General features: G+C 44.1%; 1 protein-coding gene across 1 annotated transcript in view; it reads left to right on the top strand.

The window, feature by feature from the left end:
* The window catches only part of NPR1 (natriuretic peptide receptor 1), a 735,215-nt gene that overhangs the window by 391,139 nt on the left and 325,422 nt on the right, over window positions 1-18,654 (top strand). Inside the window, exons 5-6 of the mRNA XM_085639850.1 lie at window positions 7,642-7,736; window positions 14,824-14,959. Of these exons, the coding sequence (XP_085495976.1) occupies window positions 7,642-7,736; window positions 14,824-14,959 (231 nt within the window). The remainder of the gene's footprint in view (window positions 1-7,641; window positions 7,737-14,823; window positions 14,960-18,654) is intronic.

Genomic DNA, 18,654 nt, shown 5'->3' with positions numbered 1-18,654 from the left:
AGGGCCACAGAAGTACAGCAGAGATGAGGAACCCTTATCTAGGGATATGTGGATGTCTTCTCTAGCAGCCACCAGCGCTGGTCCAGTCATAAGCCGCAGACCTTCAGAGCTGTCGCCAGAGTTAGGTTTATGACACTGCAGGCCTGTAATTCATGCAGACTTTCATTATTGGGCTCAGGTTCCATAGCCACATTTCAGTTCAGTTCCCTTATCTTCAAATGTCATTCCCATCTTCGTGCATATTTAATGAAAGCGGTGGCCTCACTTTGATGTTTTCAGAGATGGAAAGATAATACTTCTAACACGAGAATGGCATCTTTAATTGCGCGGATCCTCAGTTTAAGTCATGTTTTTGTAGGCCAGCGTCAAGTATTCTGTACAGGGAACAAGGACGTTGATGCCTTTGCATTCGGGTTACATGCAGTACAAGGTTCATAGCTCTTTAATGATCAGACAGTGTTCATTATAAATGATGGTTTCTGAATGGAACATATGCTTTGAAGATCTTTGTTCGGGTGATGAACCGACTGTGTTTGGCTTGCCAGTGTTTGAGTCTCTTTCTCTTCCTATCAAGTCCTTTTCTTTTTTTTCTTCTCCTGTCCTGATGAATGTTCTAAAGTTGTGGCTTGCTTCTCTTTCTGAATAAAGTGTTCCTGAGTTTTTTTCTAAGTCTCGGCTTGCTTCTTCTCGCTCTGAATAAAGTGTTCCTGAGTTTTTTCTAAGTCTCGGCTTGCTTCTCGCCCTGAATAAAGTGTTCCAGGGTTTTTTCTAAGTCTCGGCTTGCTTCTTACTCTTAATAAAGTGACCCTGGGTTTTTTCTAAGTCCCGGCTTGCTTCTCGTTCTGAATAAAGTGTTTCTCTTTCTGAATAAATTGTTCCTGGGTTTTTTAAGTCGCGGCTTGCTTCTCTTTCTGAATAAAGTGTTCCTGAGTTTTTTTTCTACGTCTCGGCTTACTTCTCTTTCTGAATAAAGTGTTCCTGAGTTTTTTTGTACGTCTCGGCTTGCTTCTCTTTCTGAATAAAGTGTTCCTGGGTTTTTTCTATTGCTCTCTCCTTCTACAAATGGATCTGTCTGCCTCTTTCTCTCTTTCTTTGTGTATCTCTCTGCCTCTTTCTTGGCTATATCACTGTTTCTGTCTCTCATTGTCTTTCAGTTTAGGTGGGTCTCTACCGCTATTTCTCTCTTTGTCTCTTCCTGCCCTTAATTCTATCTTTTTGTAGAAGTGGAGCTCTATAGCTGTCTCGTTCTTAGGTTTCTTTATTTCTCTTCCTGTGGGGTTGCATTCAGTTTCCTGTCTATATTTGTGCACAAGGAGATCTAAACTTTCTTTTCTTCGTGCATGTATGCTCAAATTCTTGTCTTGTCCAACTTATGAACATGATGTTCTTAGCTTCTTTGTTCATATGTCCTAGTTCTCATCTTCCTAAAGTGGTCGCACCTGGTTTCCTTCCTGTCTTTCCATGGAAGCTGATCTCAGTTTCCAGTTTCTCTGTCTCTCGCTTGCTCTCTCGTCTTTAAGGCTAGTTTCTCAACTTCCTTCTGCCCGTAGGGGGTGCACCTAGCTTCTTAGCTGGCTTTCTATAGTGGATGCCCTCCTCTTCCCATGTCTGTCAAACTCCAATTATCCGCTCACGCTCTTAGCCCCTCCCTCTCTCCAGCTTCTCTTTTAAGCATGTCACTGAACATTCCCATTCCGTGCATGTCTGAGCGGGGTTTTGGAATGCTGAAAGTGAATGATGTAATAGAATGTTGGTGCGTGGTCCGCAGTGGAAGCTAGGAGAGAGACATAGACAAGGGGGGTGGGGCTCAAATGAGACCAAATTACTGGTGCAGTAATCGAAGGGCCTAACATGAAATGAAGGTCCTACCTCCTACAACATTGGCTCAAGACTCTTGTTTGAAGACCCTGCTCTCCAACTACAACAGGCGCACCCAGTTCACTTGTCTTTCTGTAGAGGGTATTCTCAACTTCAAACCCTCTCTCTCTCTCTCTTGCCTTTAGACACTGTTCTCAATTTCCAGTCTCCCTCTTTTCCTGTTTGTGGTGTTCTCGGATCCCTCAAGCTCTCTTTCTTTAAGGATGCTGTCCACTCTCTTGCCTTCTTACAGCAGTGTTTTCAGCTTACGGTCACATGGTTTCCGGCTGTAGGGTGTTCTTCAGCTTCCGGTCTAGCTCTTGCAAGCTGTCTTTGTTCTCCACTTCCTGCTTTTGCCTCATTAACTTTGTATACTTAAATTATCCCTCTCTCCTCTCTTGTTGTTCATATAAACATGTTTTTGGGTTCTCTTTCTTTCTCTCTCTCTCATCATGTAGACTGAATCTACAATCCTGTAATGGTGCGCCTGAGTTGCAGTCCAATTCACAGACTTACCAACTTCTAAAGAATATTTACAGTGTGATGAGGGAACTTGGTTTTTTTGCCAAGCACTAGGAATCACTTAGACTTTCTATGCCGCCTGCCACCCCGCCAGACGCCCCCGTCCCCCCCCAAAAAAACAAAATCTTCTGTGGCTGTTGTTGATGTCCTGGAGAAGTTTAAACGCCCATAATGGACATTGGCTGTGCAGAGACTCGAAACTCCTGGAAACCCACTCCACGCAGGAGTTTCCAGCACACCAGGAGCTCATCGTGTGATATTGGCTCTTCACTAGATGACTGTGTGAAGAGAGATTATATCCTGACATATTGTGTTACCTTGTGACTTGCAAGGTATGAGTTCAGGTGGGGTCCAATGCTCGGATCCCTCTTCAATGGTTAACTTTTTAAAAAGAATAAAACTTTCTTCCTAACTCCTTCTCGCCATACAGGGGATTCAGTCCTGAACTTTCCATTCCCTTACTGACCAGTCATGCTTCACACAGAATACTGGGGTTCCTGCACAGAATGTTTGTTCCTTAACGCAAAGCACTTGTACTCCTACAATGTGTATTCTTTCTCGCACTCCTACATAGTGTTGCAATTTCTTTCACTCACAGTCCCATGCATGTTGGTATGGAGATTGTTGTATGAGGTCCTGGTACTATGAGATTGTTGTCCGGCCATTTGCAGGAAAATAAGATGATTGTCATCTTGTGGTTGTTCTCTTTCCCAGAAAGCATTGCTTCCACCATTGCATCATGTCTGCCATTCAATGCTACACTCTCTGATCAAACTATCATGGATCCTGTCTCTTCTAATCACATGATGTGCTTCCTGTTCACCAGGAAGTTATTTAGTTGTATTTAGCAGTTTTGAATATAGGTTGATATAGGCCCAGAAAGGTGCATTGGAGCACTTAACAGGAATGACAACACATTTTTATACAAACGTAAGAAAAAATAGCCAATGTAACTGAGGTCTGTAACCATAACTTAAAAGTATGAGGTAACTATACCTATCAATGACTGATAAAGTCGGGGTTTATGCAAGCAAAACAGAGAAGTGTGTAGTACGTACATATAGAGAATACATAATACTGTAGGACCAACAGGAGGGACATACGTGCTGGAGTTTGGTGATTTTAGGTTAATATCACAAACAAGATACCCTCGGCTCTGGGACACAAAAGGAAATGCCACAAGGCGCGACCTAGCTGCACATGGGTATCCCTTTAAAAGGACGAAATCCCTCACCCACCAAAGATGGCATGCTTCATCATTGGGAATCTCCTTGTGCCGTGATGCCTAGTCACGGCTTGCGCTACAACCCCCTCACTGAGCGGGAGGAGCTCAGGGATGTTTTGTGAGGAGGAAGGTATACTAAATACCACAATGATGAGCTCAAGGTCAGTGGGGACGGCAGTTCAAAAGAAAGATATGTGAAGGTAAAACTAGCACATGGTACGTAATATCACTTTATTTGCACGTCCCTGGGCTAGGGAGGAACATATACCCGCAGTTTGTGACACTAATTGCGGGTATATGCTCCTCCCGCAAGTATTTAGAATTCCTACACACACACACACACACATATATATATATATATACATTCACACACACTGATGTTCGGTTCATACGTATACAGCGTGTAGGGAGAGCGGTCCAGGTAGCAGGTGCAATGCCCAATATAGATCACTTGAGAATGTTTTTCTCCTGAATAGCTTTATTTACATTGAATCAAGTTCCTCCTCAGTTCTTCATGTAACCAGAGATCTTTCATTGTTGTGTTAGCGGGCTGTGAATTCTCATGTGGGGAGCTTTTTAGGAGATGTGCGAAGTATAGTACCAGGATATCAAGTTTTAAATATTGTGTTACAAAAGTATCGTAGCAGAATATAGACTTCCAAAATATTAATAAGGTAAGTATATGTTAAGTAAATATAGATTTTCTATATAGCTGAGCCTCATGTTTCTGTGGAGTCTGCAAATTTTTAATTATAAAAATTAGTAATTGGTGAATCTGCTGCCAAAGGGGTTTCCCATACATCATTAATGAGGCATGGCTCCCCCATACAAGGCACAGCCACAATAAATACTTTACTACACGCAGTCAGCACTGGTCACATTCGGGGCTGGACTGGGATCGCAAACCAACCCTGGCAATTAAGTCCGCCCGGACTCCGGGGTGGGTGTAAGGGGGGGCGGCAGGAACGCTGCTGCGCTTTTGTTACAAGGGGACGATTTAGCAGCACCGGCCCTGTCGGAACAAAACATGCCCCCACCTTTCCGGCCCACCAGGGAAACACCCAGTGCCATCTACGGCCAGTCCGGCCCTGGCCACATGATAAAATTCACACCAACCGAATAAGCAGCTGCCTAGCTGAGCTCAAGAGAATTGGTTGATGGTCTTCAATAGTAACAAGAATGGGTGGAGCATGACTTTAAGGGTGAAGCCAAGTGGTTTAAGAGTGTATAATGGGGCTCTCCAACCCTCTTTGTAATAAGAGCTGCTTATGTTAAATGAAAATCATCCCAAGCTACTAATGTTAATAATGTTCTTTATCTGGGAGCCCCTCAAGACTTGCTTACTCGCTTCAGCCTATTCAGCACACTGCAGCCCGGCTTGTACTAAATATTCAAAAAAGGCACTCCACCGGGTCAAGCATAAAATCACTACACTGGCTGCCAATCAAGTCGAGAATTTTATTAAAACTCATCTGATCATGCACAAAGCATTTTTTCAGAACGACAGTTGTACATCCAGGTAAAAAAAATATCTCCCCTTCAAGGCTCTACGCTCAGTAAATCAAAATGTATTGTATGTTCCTAAAGTGTGATGAGCCAACTCTGGTGGAAGTAAGTTTTCTTTTATTGCCCCCACCATCTTGAATTCTTTACCATTGTTTCTTTGCACTATTCCCAGTGAAAGTTTGCTCAGATCCCAACTGAAGACCTTGTTCCCCGATTCTTAGAATCTACCTTTACTTCCCTGTTTCATTTTAGCCCCAGGACGCTTCTCATGAAGCAGCAGTTGCACTTCAGAAACTTCTTTTCATTTATTGATTCATTTACCCAGTGTTCAAATAGTGACCACATTAGACATGATTATATTAGTGGTGACAATATGCAGTATTACTAGCACTGATCACCTCAGATCATCAGGCAGGGTTGACAGCAGTAATGTAAACAAGTGTTGGCAAAGCCAATAGGTCTCACCTATGCAAGAGCTGTTGGCTTTGGCAATGTGTTTTAGCCATGTTGTACACCAGTGTGGTCGCAGTTCAGCATGGCTAAGCATTTGTGGCATAGGGGAGAGTGGTGCAGAGTGGAGACGCATAGAGTGGTGTGTCATAAAATGGAGTGTCGTAGAGTAGAGTGGAGTATTGCAGCATCGTAGAATGCAGTGGCATAGATTAGAGTGGTTCAGAGTAGACCAGAGTGGCCTGAAGTGCAGTGGCATAGAGTCCAGTGGTGCTGAGTAGAGTTGCATAGAGTGCAATGGTGTAGAGTGGAATGGCATAGAGTTCAGTGGAGTAAAGTGGTACAGAGTAGAGTGGCATAGAGTGCAGTGGCACGTTGAATAAAGTGGGGTAGAGTGTAGTGGCATAGAGTGCTGCAAAGTGGAGTGCAGTGGCTTAGAGTGGAGTGATATAGAGTAGTGGCGTGGAGTAATTTGGTACAGAGTAGAGTGAAGTGGCATAGAGTGCAGTAATGCAGAGTAGAGTGGACTGGCATAGAATAGAGTGGCTAGAGTAGAGTACAGTCACGTGGAGTGAAGTGGTACAGAGTACAATGCAATGGCATGGAGTGCCTTGCCATAAAGTGCCGTGTTGCAGAGTATAGTGGCATTTAGTGGCATATAGTAGAGTGGTGTAGAAAGGAGTGGCTTAGAGTAGAGTTGTGTAGAATGGAGTGGCGAAGAGTGCAACGGTGCAGGGTAGCATAGAGTGCATTGGCATAAAGTAGAGTGGTGCAGAGTAGAGTGGAGTGGAGTGGTGCAGAGTACAGTGTAGCGACATAGAGTAAGTGGTGCAGCGCAGAGTGCAATAGTTTGGAGTGGTGCAGAGTAGAGTCGAGTGGCGTAACGTTGAGTATGCATGGTGTGGTAACACACTGCCATTACAGACAACACATTTTTAATTGAAATTACCATTCCATTTGCACACACATGCAGTTTTACTGATAAAACTATACAGTGCAGAAACAATAATGTGTGGAAATGTCATCACCGCATTTATTGATTTGTTTTGATGGTATTATAATATGTTTTCATCACACTTCAGTATTACAAAAAAATTGCTTTATTTGTGCTTTCTTAATTCTGATATATTCTGAAATACCAGCAGAGTTCATTTACAGACATTTAAACTTTGTAGTGTGCTAGAAAAAAAACATTCTTTCACAGCAAGATTTCCACATAAATCTTCTCACTTTGAAGTCAGAGAAAGAAAAGTAAACACCAAGCTCCCTCGGAAGACAGAGCCTGGCATTTGACCTCTGCCTTTAAATGCACAGCAAATGTGACAAGATAAGAACAAGTATAAAGACCGGCTTACAGAAATGGAGAACTTGGAAGGATATAGTAAATAGGCAATACTCCACGTGAGGGACGATGTCAGGCTGGGCAGCCTAAAGCAAAGAAAGCCAGCAAATAGAAAGAAAGCAAATGTGAATTACAAACTACAAAGCCAATGGTAAGCAATGGGTAGAGTGCATTCCCAGGGAAGCTTTCAGATTGCCCACAAGAAGTTGTTAGCAAATCAGACAGCTGCGCAATATGGTAGGCTTCGATCCAAAAAGGCTTTGTCACTTTGGAATGCCTGTAAATGGGTGCTAACAACCATAGCTGCAATGCCATTGGCACCAAAGTAATAGTGGTATAAGCCTCCCCAATGCCATATTATCTGTCACTCAGATATCAGGGTTAAATATACTTTGGAAATTAAGTCAATATTTTCCAAACATCAGCTGAAAAAACACACACATTTGTCTCAAAAACACACTCTCAATGTTGGTATACACATCATTACGAGCAATCAAAATTTTCGAATTCAGTAGGCAGCACTTCATACAGGAGAGCTACGCACAGATAGATAGGGAGCTACCAGTAGCTCATGAGCTACTCGTTGGGGAAGCCTGTTCTAGACTGTTCATGTATCTTTACGCCCTATCATTCCCTCTACAACCTTTCAATCTTCTTCATTCTGCCAGCTATTTGAAATCTGGTCGTATGCAGTTGCTTCGGACGGATATTCATCTTGGGTGCCTTGTTTTTTCCATAGGTGTGACAGGCTACATGCGAATTGACCAGAATGGCGACCGAGAAAATGACTACTCGCTGTGGGACATGGCAGATTCAAGTGAAGGAAGCTTTCAGGTAAGTGATGGTCAGAAGTGATGTTTGTTGATGGTATGTTTTATTGCTGCATGCTGCACATTCTGCTTTTGATAGAGCCCTACAGATTCAATGGGGTCCAGGATCTTCTCACATTAGTTTTTTAGGATTTCATCACAGACCAATTTCTCATTTGGTTAGTGAGCTGTCTCTTGTAGCCGCCATTGTGAATATATTGTTTTTGTTGTAAACAATTTGATGTTTTGCAGATTTTCTCTGTCAAAAACCAGTGCCACAAGTTTCCGCACAGTCTTAATCATGATCATCATATTATTGCTATAACCTCAAACGGTCTCTTGCCGGTATAAGACTTTGAGGTACCTTGTTGCATGCATACGATTGTCACACTCTCAAACAGTCTGTTACATGGATAATATTTTAGGTACCTTGTTGCATGTTAGGTCTAAATTAACAGGGCAATCCTGGGAAGAGAAAAAAATCAGTTCTTTGTACCCAGTATTAAGTTGCTAACAATCATCAACAACAAGCATTCTAGAAGTTCCCTTGTTTGAGGATATCAGCTTGAGTTTTGATTTCTGTTGTGACATCATCGAGTGGATGGGCCCTTTAAATCTCAGTGCCCAAAGGGGCAGCAGTTCTGTGTGCTGTAAACCTCAGTGGAAAGGTGGTGTATCACACAGCAAGACTGAAGATCATAGGCTGGTCTGTTGGGATTGCTTGCTTAAGAGATGCAACAATGCTGGTATGTGGTGGTTTTCTGGTCTGGCCACTGGAGTTAGACTGTGAGACTTTTGCATTTGGAGGATTAACGACTGTGGACAACTTTTCCCTCAAATTGGGGTTTCTCCATTTATTTAGATGATACTACCCTTTTTTCGTGTTGTGTTTGTGAGTGGGTTATCACCAGTTGCTTCAAACATTTTAGTATGTGCCATTTTAGCCTATGGCTAGAGGGTATGTTTCAACTTTCAAAATGGCCTGAGGCAAGGGCGCAAGGAGTAGCGTGGTCGAGTGTGGTGGAGAGCACGACTATACATCAGGTCCGGGGTTGCAGTTGCGCCTTTATTGAAGGCAGTCTGTGTAGGTGCCAATGTTTGCATTATCAGCCTAAGGGATCGTGTCAGGGGCTTAGGACTGTACCAGTGGTTTAGGTGTTGACCAGACTGGGGTTGAAGCATTGTCTTTCCTGGCAGAATATGGAGGTTCAAGTCTCATTTTTATTTTGTGAGACAAAGATGGTTTTGAGGCTCAACTTGTCCAAGCCTCATTTTCAACTTCAAGAGACTGTTGTGGGCTTCATCAGCTGGAGTGAAAAGCATCTGGTCCGGGTCTTGCCAGAGAGCTGCATGCTTGTTTCAGGCAGAGATGCAAAGTATGGCGACCATTTGAAAGCATGTAGTGTTGGTAAAAGTATTTTTCTAGCACCTCCTGAATTTTGTTTGCTCTGCCTGCTGCTCATAATCGACATTGTACTTCCTTTCTGTTTTTGATAGATCTTGTTTGAGTGTCAATGACTGTGGTTTCATTGGGGTTTTAGATCAGAATATTGTCTAAAGAAATATTTTCAGACATAATTAATGCTTCCTAAGTATCATTTACTAAAATATTGGATATAGATTTTCTATTATTAACTCCAATGGGACAATATTTTTGTAGACAATGTTTACACAACCTTGACATGACATAACCTTTCCTGTGCTAGTCCCTGACATACCTGAGTATGGGTGCCCCCTGACCTCCATTTTACTTGGAGCAAGTCTGAACTATTTCTCTTACTCCGAACAAAACACAAACTAAGTCACATCCTCAACTCTGGTGGTGACCACTTGGTGTCAGGAATTTGGGGATTCTGATTTGTGACTCCTCCATTGTTTTTATGGGGGGGGTAACATTTTTTATTTGTAGTTGCCAGGGAGCCTAGAGAGAAGGGTGAACCACACCACCCGTCTCCCTCCACCAGTGAATGGAGCTTGTGGGGAAGGTCTCTATTAGATTAAAAATGATGGTCCTTCAAGTACTTTTGTATCTCTTCCTAGCAACCCCCCTAGCACTGCCTGCATCCTTTTGCAGTAGGATAAGGTCCTGTCTGATAATACTGATTCAGAGGGGTTGGGTGGAGCAGACCTCCTGAACTTAACTACAGCTCACTAACTAGGCCATAGTCCTGAACAGGACTAACTGTGCCATATCTGAAAGTAGACTCGGCGACACCCCTAGCGCCCTCCGCTATGTGTTGATCCCAGTTGATGTCCTACCCTCAATCAATGTCCCTCCCTCAACACGTGAATCAATAGTGGATGCCCCATCATGCTGAGTATATTCTTTAATAGAACCCAGTTTCATTCTCCTCCAGGGCTTGACACACAGTGGCGGCTGATCTAGGGCAGTAGTGGTGAGGCGGGGAGTTAAAATTAAAAAAAGAAAAGAAAAACAAATAATAAAATAATGTCATGTGCACTTAAGTGCACCAACCACTCCTCCCCCTGCTGGCTGTGAAAACACAGCCAAGCCCCACCCCAAAACTGGGAATAACATTGTGTTGTTATCATTTTATTTTTCCTTTTTTGCACTGCTAGAAAGCAGTGGGGCGACGCTCCTCTGCCTTAGCGGAGAAGCCGCCGCTGTCGACACGGTTGATATCACACACTGAGCCTAGTGTCAAATACTGTACGGATTGATGCTCGTCTGGCTGCTGTTGCCTGGAGTCAGCATTTGGCGTGAGTCGGGGATTAAATTCTTCTTTGATTGACAGATACAGTGTACATGCAGCTATTTACAACTCAAAAGATGTTTCCATTACTGTCCAATTTATTACCAAACCCAGGAGGCAAAGCAGGATGGGAGCCCTGCACATACACTTTTTCAGTACATGAATATCGCGGACGCTCTAAAGCAAGCCTGGCGGAACATCTCCTATGTCACTGATGGATATTAGGGAGCACAGTATGGACCATATGAACGAACACATTTTCCTACAGACACAGAATGGGGAAAACTCTTTGATACATGGGGCCCTATATCAGTGGGTGGTAGATGACAGCTGATCCTTGTACTACAACATCCAAGCGGGGAAGATCGCAGTAGTTACTTGTGCTCATCTCCCTTCAGTGAGCCATCGACATAGGATTGCAATGCCTAAGGGACGATTCTTAGTATAATTTTGATTATAACTAGGGCTCCCGATGTTATGGTATTTATTTTATTAACGCTTCAGTCTGAATTTATCCGTATTTATTTCTTGCTAATTTTATCTGCATTCATCCATTTTTATTTCGGGTTTTGTGTAAAAAAAATGAATCAAATCTAGTACATTTCCACATGTATGCAAATGATAATTGTAAACTCTTATCTGAATGTATGACAGGTTTCAATATTTTGAAGACTCGCAGATCATAAATCAATACACGTATATGAAAATATGAACATTACAATCTTTTGCAAATCTACTGGAGTTTAAGCATCATTACTATAATGTCTTTATTTTTTAACAGCTTACCTGTCAATCTTCACATCTATTGGTCTGACAGTCATGACTGACAGTATTTAGAATCACTCACAAAAGAGACTGATTTCTGTTTTTTGCCACATTTAAATATGAATGCAGATAGAAATATGAATGGTTTTCTGTCTGTATTTTTCAATAAAAATCTGTAAAAACGGAAAATATGGAGCCTTAATTATAGCCCTGGGGTCTCGACAGCGCATCAACACAACATTATATATATATGTTCTGTGTTTGCATTGCTCACCTGCCAGCATTCACAGAATCGATACTACAGGTCCTACATGCCAAAAGCACATTTCATACACTTGGCACAGCCTGGCCGTCTGGAACATTGCTGGGTGGTGCATGTCAGAAGCACTGAGTTGTGTTCTTGTGTTCCAAGGTCCTGCCCATCGCCTTGCTCTCCTCCTGGGCTTCAAAGACACAGCGCTCTTGAAGCATGGCAGGGGTTGGAGGTTTGGGCTGTGGGGTTCTCAATAATAGATGTCACCAAAGGCTTCTTGTTCTGGGAATGGATGGATGATCTAATTTATTTTCACATTACAGACAATGCTTTCAATGAAAGTTTTAATATGAGATTCAGGCTGAAGGATATATTACCTCATATCTTATGCAATGGAATGAATTTGAGTGGGCTCAGTGGTGCTCTCTGTCACCTGTGCCACCGCCAGGTGAATGAAAAGTTGCTGGTTACCAGCTTGATTAAGTAATATTATTAATTAAAATGGAATCTTCCGTTTGCTCCTACCATATGATTTGATTTGCATATTGCACTCTTAAGTGTGATTTTCTCCACACACGAGCGGAGCGCTGGGCATTATATACACGGGTGTGGTAATAATAGACACAGCTGTCTCACACTTTCGTCTAGGACCGACTGCACTTACGCATAACACTGCATATGCACTGTATGACTCCTCCATTATTCCACGCCCATTATAGCAGGACCCTGATAGCTCGCACTCCACATAGGTGGCACATTTCGCGGTAATAGATTCATGATGACCATAGGACAGGCATATTAGTTCGGTGGTATTATGTTTAATTTTTAATATGTTTTGTCACAGCTTCGTACAGCAACATTTATTGATAGCCGCTGTAGGGAATTAATGACGTTATTGATTACCTGTAATGTTGCATATGGCGATTCACCCCCCCCCCCACCTACTGGGCACAATAATGCAAATGGAGACGTACTATAAAATGTACTTTACTATGCCATATTTACAGCTGTATGTTGTTTTTGAGTATAAAATGAATAAAGATATATATTTTTTTTAAAGTGTGATTTTCTCATGGATTCTTATAACTGCAGAATCCTCAGCATTTGAATTTACCCAGGTGCAAGGATGGATCCAGAAAGGTTTTTCAGCAAGCGTTTCCGTTTGCCGGTAGGGTGAGATATCAGACTTCCAGGCGACCTCGCCCCACCTCCAGAAGTGACGGAGCAGAGCCGCAATAGACACCACCCTGTGTGCTGACGTCAGTTCCTTTTTTCCTGTGTCCTTTGACACAGATTAGTTTTTACATCGATTGCACTAAGGAGCCCTGAGTGGGTGACACACGTTTTACGAGGCTCTTTGGTGCTAAAAAAGGAAAGGACAGTCCATAAACTGACCTCATCCAGACTGAACATCCTTGTGTACAGAGTTGCCATGCCTTGGCCAAAATACGATCATCCTGGGGGCCTTTGAGCTCACTCCACCAGAGCTAGGGGATGCCCAGACAGACTTGGCCAGGCATGTTCTGGGGCATCTGTAAGGTGGCTACACGGGCATCTGTCCACATCCTCACATGGCATAACTGCCTTCTCAGATCATCCGGGTAGGCCATTTTGCCCACTCTGTCCTGCAGGATTTCCTGGTGTGAAGTGCACCCCTCATACCTACTACCTTTTGAGAGGTCCTGCTTTAGTATATTCCCAAACGGTTAGAACTGTTTGGTTAGAAGTATCCATCAGAAGAACAAGTTACTTACCTTCCATAACGCTCTATCTAATCGCAGGTTCCTCACTGACCCTTTCTCCTCCTCACTCAGTGAAGTGACCTTCTAGGCGTTAATTGGGCCCCAAGTTAGATTTTGCACACTGTCATGCTTTTCAATTTATCACTGACTAAGGGTTTGGCATACTAAGTTTTAAACCGATGTTAGCGTGCAAGGATGGAGCCTTTATAGGGCTGGCGCCTTTACTTCCTTGTACAGGGTGAGGTCATTGTAAGTGTGATGGCGCCACCTACCGCCAAGGGAGGGGAAGCAATTGCTGGACAAGGTCCTGGATCCAGTTTGGCACTTGGGAAAATTCAAAAGGTGAGGATTCTGTGGTTAGAGGAGTATCCACGAGAAAGAGCATTTTCAAAGGTAAGTAAATTGTTCTTCACTGCGCAGGATTGTTATAATCATAAAAATGTGTTAAACATGTTTTTGCCCTTTACGAAAGGGGTGGGGAAGAGTTTTTTGGCACAATTGAGCTCATTGATTGGTTTGGCATGCTGTGTGGGGTCGGTGCAAATTGTGTATTTGTTTTCCATTTGGTGTGGCCTGCAGGTGGTTCCTCTGCCTGGTGGCATGGAGGTGAGCGCAGGGTTCCATGTTCTGGTTCTGTGGTCGGTTTGGTTTGAGTGTGGCTGTAGTTACTCTGTGTCTTTAGTGAAAGGGGGTAGGTAATATGTGTTATTGACCCTGTATTTGTAGTTGGAAAGGGTGGCAAGTAACCTGTGTTTATCCTGGTCTTTACCGGGTGTTGTTTGAGCTGAGTTGGTAGTGTCATTGGTTCAAAGAAGCTGTTCAGTCTGCCCAGTTCTTTCATCGTGTTGGGTTTGTCTGTGTATGAAGGTGGTGTGTAGTGCTGTTGGTGTTTATATAGGGCTTAGCTGTGCTGTCCGGCTCTGCCCAGGATAGAATGCATGAACTGTGCTGGAATGTTACTCTCCTCAATATCAGGGTGAGATGGTCTAGAGGTTAAGAAGTGTGAGCAGAGGGGCTGTGCTGATGCAGGTGTTCTACGAAACCTACATCACCAGTAGAGAAGATTTCTTATAAAGCCCTCAATGTCCTGCCTGGCTTGGCACTATGGACTTCCATTGGTTATTTTGGTTAGTCTGATTAAAAAACAAATGCTGAAAGCTTCCATGGAGGGATGTATGGGGCGGTCTGCAATGGAATGATACTACCCAGTATACCCCATGACCCCTTTGTCTTCTCATCCTGCTGGTTACCATGCAAGCCAGAAATGGCAATATCTAGAAAGGTTATCAACAGGTCATGTTAATACATTGTCTCTTCTCTCTTTTTCTCTTTTTTTTACCCGCCTTTCATTCTCCCCAACTAAATCCTTCTTGTGCCGTCCCTCCCTCCAATTCTCATTCCTCATTCCTTTTCTATTTCTGTCTGTTTCTTTTTCTGACTTTTCCTCTCTGTTTTTCCTCTTTCTTTATTCCTATCTCTTTCTCCCACCCTCTCCACATATGTCACTCGATGTTTCTTTCGTCTCCTCTCTCTCTTCTTTTCCCTACTCTCCCGCCTTCTTGCTCTCTCTCACTTTCTTTGCCTTCCCTCTCTTGTCTTTTTCTCCTTTTCTCCCCCCTCTGTCGTTCTCTCTCCCAGATTGTTTCAAACTACAACGGATCGATTAAGAAGATCATTCCAGTTCCGGGACGGGAGATCCACTGGCCTCGGAATCGAATCCCGTCTGATGTTCCTCTATGTGGCTTTGACCACAGCAACCCCATCTGCAGGAAAGGTTCTGACTACCTCTTTGTGGATTTGTACTATTCGCATTGCATTGTAACATTTATATAGTGTTTACTTACCCCTATGTGGGAGATGAAGTGCTTGCGTACATGGGGACCATGCTACACTGTCTGCGGTATGTGGTTGGAAGGTTGTTGTCTTTGTTTTGATCCTATGTGGGAAGTGTTTCATCAACTGTAAATGTATAGGATAAATGTACATCAGATGGGGGGTGATGGGTGCTGGGGGTGGTTGTGGCAAGCACATACTGAACAATAATTGTCTGGGGCCCTAACCATAACAGCCTGGTACAGATTATAGCTGGTAACAGTTTCAATACATAAGCAGCCATTAACTGTGGATGCTGTTGAAATGGAGTTGAAGCGTGGGACCCACGTGTCCAAGAGGATTGACTGATTCAAAGCTTGGTGAGCAACTAACAAAACAGCATTAAGTCCAGAAATTGTGTCCTACGAGTTCTCTCCCAGGCACTATGCAAGGTAATTCATAGAGTAGTAAAGACCCCACATTGCTTAACCTAATCCCAGAAATTAAGTAATTTAATTTTCCATCTCTTTAGGTTCTTCATGAATGAAAGCTAGAGGCAAAGGGAACAGTGGACCCGAGATTTGGTGGTGCTTAAGGTATAGACGTGAGCTTGACTGGAGCGGGGTGGAGATTTAGAGACGATTGAACCCAAGGGAAGGAGTGAGATCAAGTGGAGCACAGATGAGCCAAGGAGTGGGACGTGAACCTGGGAGTGGATGGGAACTAGTGCGGTGGGGGTGAATTGAGATCCGAGGTCAGGAGTACTACAAAGCCAAGAGAAGGACGTGAATGAGGGACAGAAGGAAAGCCAGGAGCGAGGCTGGTATGAGGGATGGAAGGGAAGCCAGAAGCGAGACTAGGGCAAAGTGCTAGACTAAACCTGTGAGCTGGTGTGAGACTGAGGAAAGCACTGAAGAGAGGAGTGCAACTTAGCTCTGGAGTGAGGCTGAGATGAAGAGCAGGACTGAACCCAGGAGAAAGGGCTGAACCTGGAAGCGGGACTTAAAATAGAAGAAGAACTGAAAATGGAAGCAGAGCTGAAAAGTGGAAACAGAGCTGAACCTGGAAGCGGGAATGAACATCGAAGCGGGACTGAACATAGAAGCTGGACTGAACATAGAAGCGAGACTGAACATCGAAGCGGGATTGAACATAGAAGCGGGACTGAACATAGAAGCGGGCCTGAACATAGAATCTGTACTGAACATAGCAGCTGGACTGAACATAGAAGTGGGACTGAACATAGAAGTGGGACTGAGCATAGAAGCGGGACTGAGCATAGAAGCGGGACTGAGCATAGAAGCTGCACTGAACAAAGAAGCTGGAGTGAGCATAGAAGCTGGACTGAGCATAGAAGCTGGACTGAACAGAGAAGCGGGACTAAACATAGAAGCTGGACTGAATATAGAAGCTGGACTGAGCATAGAAGCTGGACTGAACATAGAAGCTGGACTGAACAAAGAAGCTGGACTGAGCATAGAAGCGGGACTGAGCATAGAAGCGGGACTGAACATAGAAGCTGGACTGAACATAGAAGCGGGACTGAGCATAGAAGCGGGACTGAGCATAGAAGCTGGACTGAGCATAGAAGCTGGACTGAGCATAGAAGCGGGACTGAGCATAGAAGCTGGACTGAACATAGCAGCGGGGACTGAATATGGAAGTGGGACTTAGCATAGAAGCAGTACTGAGCATAGAAGCTGGACTGAACATAGAATTGGGACTGAGCATAGAAGCTGGACTGAACATAGGAGCGGGGACTGAATATGGAAGCAGAACTGAACGTGGAAGCGAAATTGAACATAGAAGCGGGACCAACCATGGAAGCAGAACTGAACCTGGAAGCAGAACTGAACATAGAAGCAGGACTGAGCATAGAAGCAGGAATGAGCATAGAAGCTGGACTGAACATAGAAGCGGGACTGAACATGGGAGCAGAACTGAACGTGGAAGCGGCACTGAACATGGAAGCAGGGATGGACATGAAAGTTGGGCCTAGGCATGGGTCAGTGCAAGGATTTTTGGCACCACAGACAAACTGACAATTTGTTTTCCTGCTCATAGATCATTGGGTCCGTATCCTCCTAGTTGGTGCCTTTCACATCCTTAAACAAAGTGCAGGGCAGGACCCAAGAGAAGATCTAGGATGAGGAGCAAGACTTAACCTGTGGAACTGGGACAAAGATTGGGACTGGACACCGGAGCCAGGCTGAGATGAAACGTTGGTCTGAACCCTGTGTCATGTGTAGAAAAAGGCCTCACCCTGAGACCCAAAAGGCTGGTCAAGCTCTGAGGTAGTGAGCTCTGAAGAAGGGATGACAAGTATGTTATTGTGTCATTCACGTTTTTCTTCCATTAACTACAGCATACAGCACGAGGCAATGGATCGACCCGATCAGCCACTATTTTCGCTGTGAGTGAAGGCACTCTTCCCTTTCACAAGAAACGCATCCGCAGAGAGTGTCTGCCCAAGCAGAGCAAATTCTGTACCTGCTGCTCTCACTGAATGCACAGAAGTCCTTTCTTTTTTAAGTCAATGCCTAGGCAGAACACATGTGCAAGACCTGTTGTAAGAACATAAACACTTTTGTCCCACCTGCTGCTTCTGATAGGTTGAGTTCACTGTCGCTCTTTTGTGCTGGCTCCTTGCTGCTTCCTAACTGGTTGACGCAGCCGACACGTCACTTCCGTTGAAGGCCGAGGAGCACCAGCCAAGTACAGTTTCCTTTTGTGTTAATGGTTTATGTGTTGTTGAGGAGAACTCTTTTTCCTCTGCTGCCCTTCAATGCTCTGGAAACCCAGTTTGTCTTTTCTGCTGCCCTCCCCCCACCACCACCACCTGATGCTCAAGTCTCGCAGCTTACCCATCACTGCTTCATCTTGCTCCCTGACCCTTTCATCTCGCTCACCAAGCAGGACGCATGCAGTTATTTAAACAATTACTACTACATTAAATAGAAAACTTAGCATCTGGGCAGCACCATGGGGAGGTCAGGCACTCTTTTTTTCTACCTACACTACCTGGACTAAAACAAAGTGCACCAGGAAGGGAGGTAGTTACACTTGCTTGTTGTTCCATGGAAGCCTTTGCATGTTAGGTTACTGCAGACTGCTCACCCCTATTTCTGAATATACTGTATTGCTTGTGCTAGATTGCCATTATCCCTCCTTGCTGGAGTACTTGAAATCCTCTCGTCTTTAACAGTGTCCTTTCCTTTATGATTGGCTACTGGCACAATTGGTGGAACGGACAGCCGCTCGCCGCCTTAGTTACGTTACCATTGGAGGACAAGGAGGTGGGCGTTGATGAGGCTGGGGCTCTGTGCCTGCCCCAAGCAGCCATGCCTCCGGTGCAAGTACAGCACAGCTGATGTATGGTGTCCCTTGTCTACTTCCGGGCAAAGGAGTCTAAAATGATATAGTCAAGTACTGGAGCCTGGAAGGGCTAGAAAAGGCAGTTAAGCGGATGAAGACCAGAGATGGGGAAAGATGGGGTAGGAAGCTACCCGGTGGTGTGCCTAAACTCACGCAGCCAACAAAAGCTAACTATGGGAAATGAGGCTCTGTCAGTCTTCCAGACAACCCTTGGATCTCCAAAACTATTTTTAGGTCGAGCCTGTCTGCAAGACCTGTTTTAAGAACAAAACAAATTCTGTC

Source organism: Triturus cristatus, chromosome 12, assembly GCF_964204655.1.
Source record: "Triturus cristatus chromosome 12, aTriCri1.1, whole genome shotgun sequence".
Taxonomy (NCBI): Eukaryota; Metazoa; Chordata; class Amphibia; order Caudata; family Salamandridae; genus Triturus; species Triturus cristatus.
The sequence above is the reverse complement of the archived record's forward strand: the minus strand, read 5'-3'. Positions and strand labels throughout refer to the sequence as shown.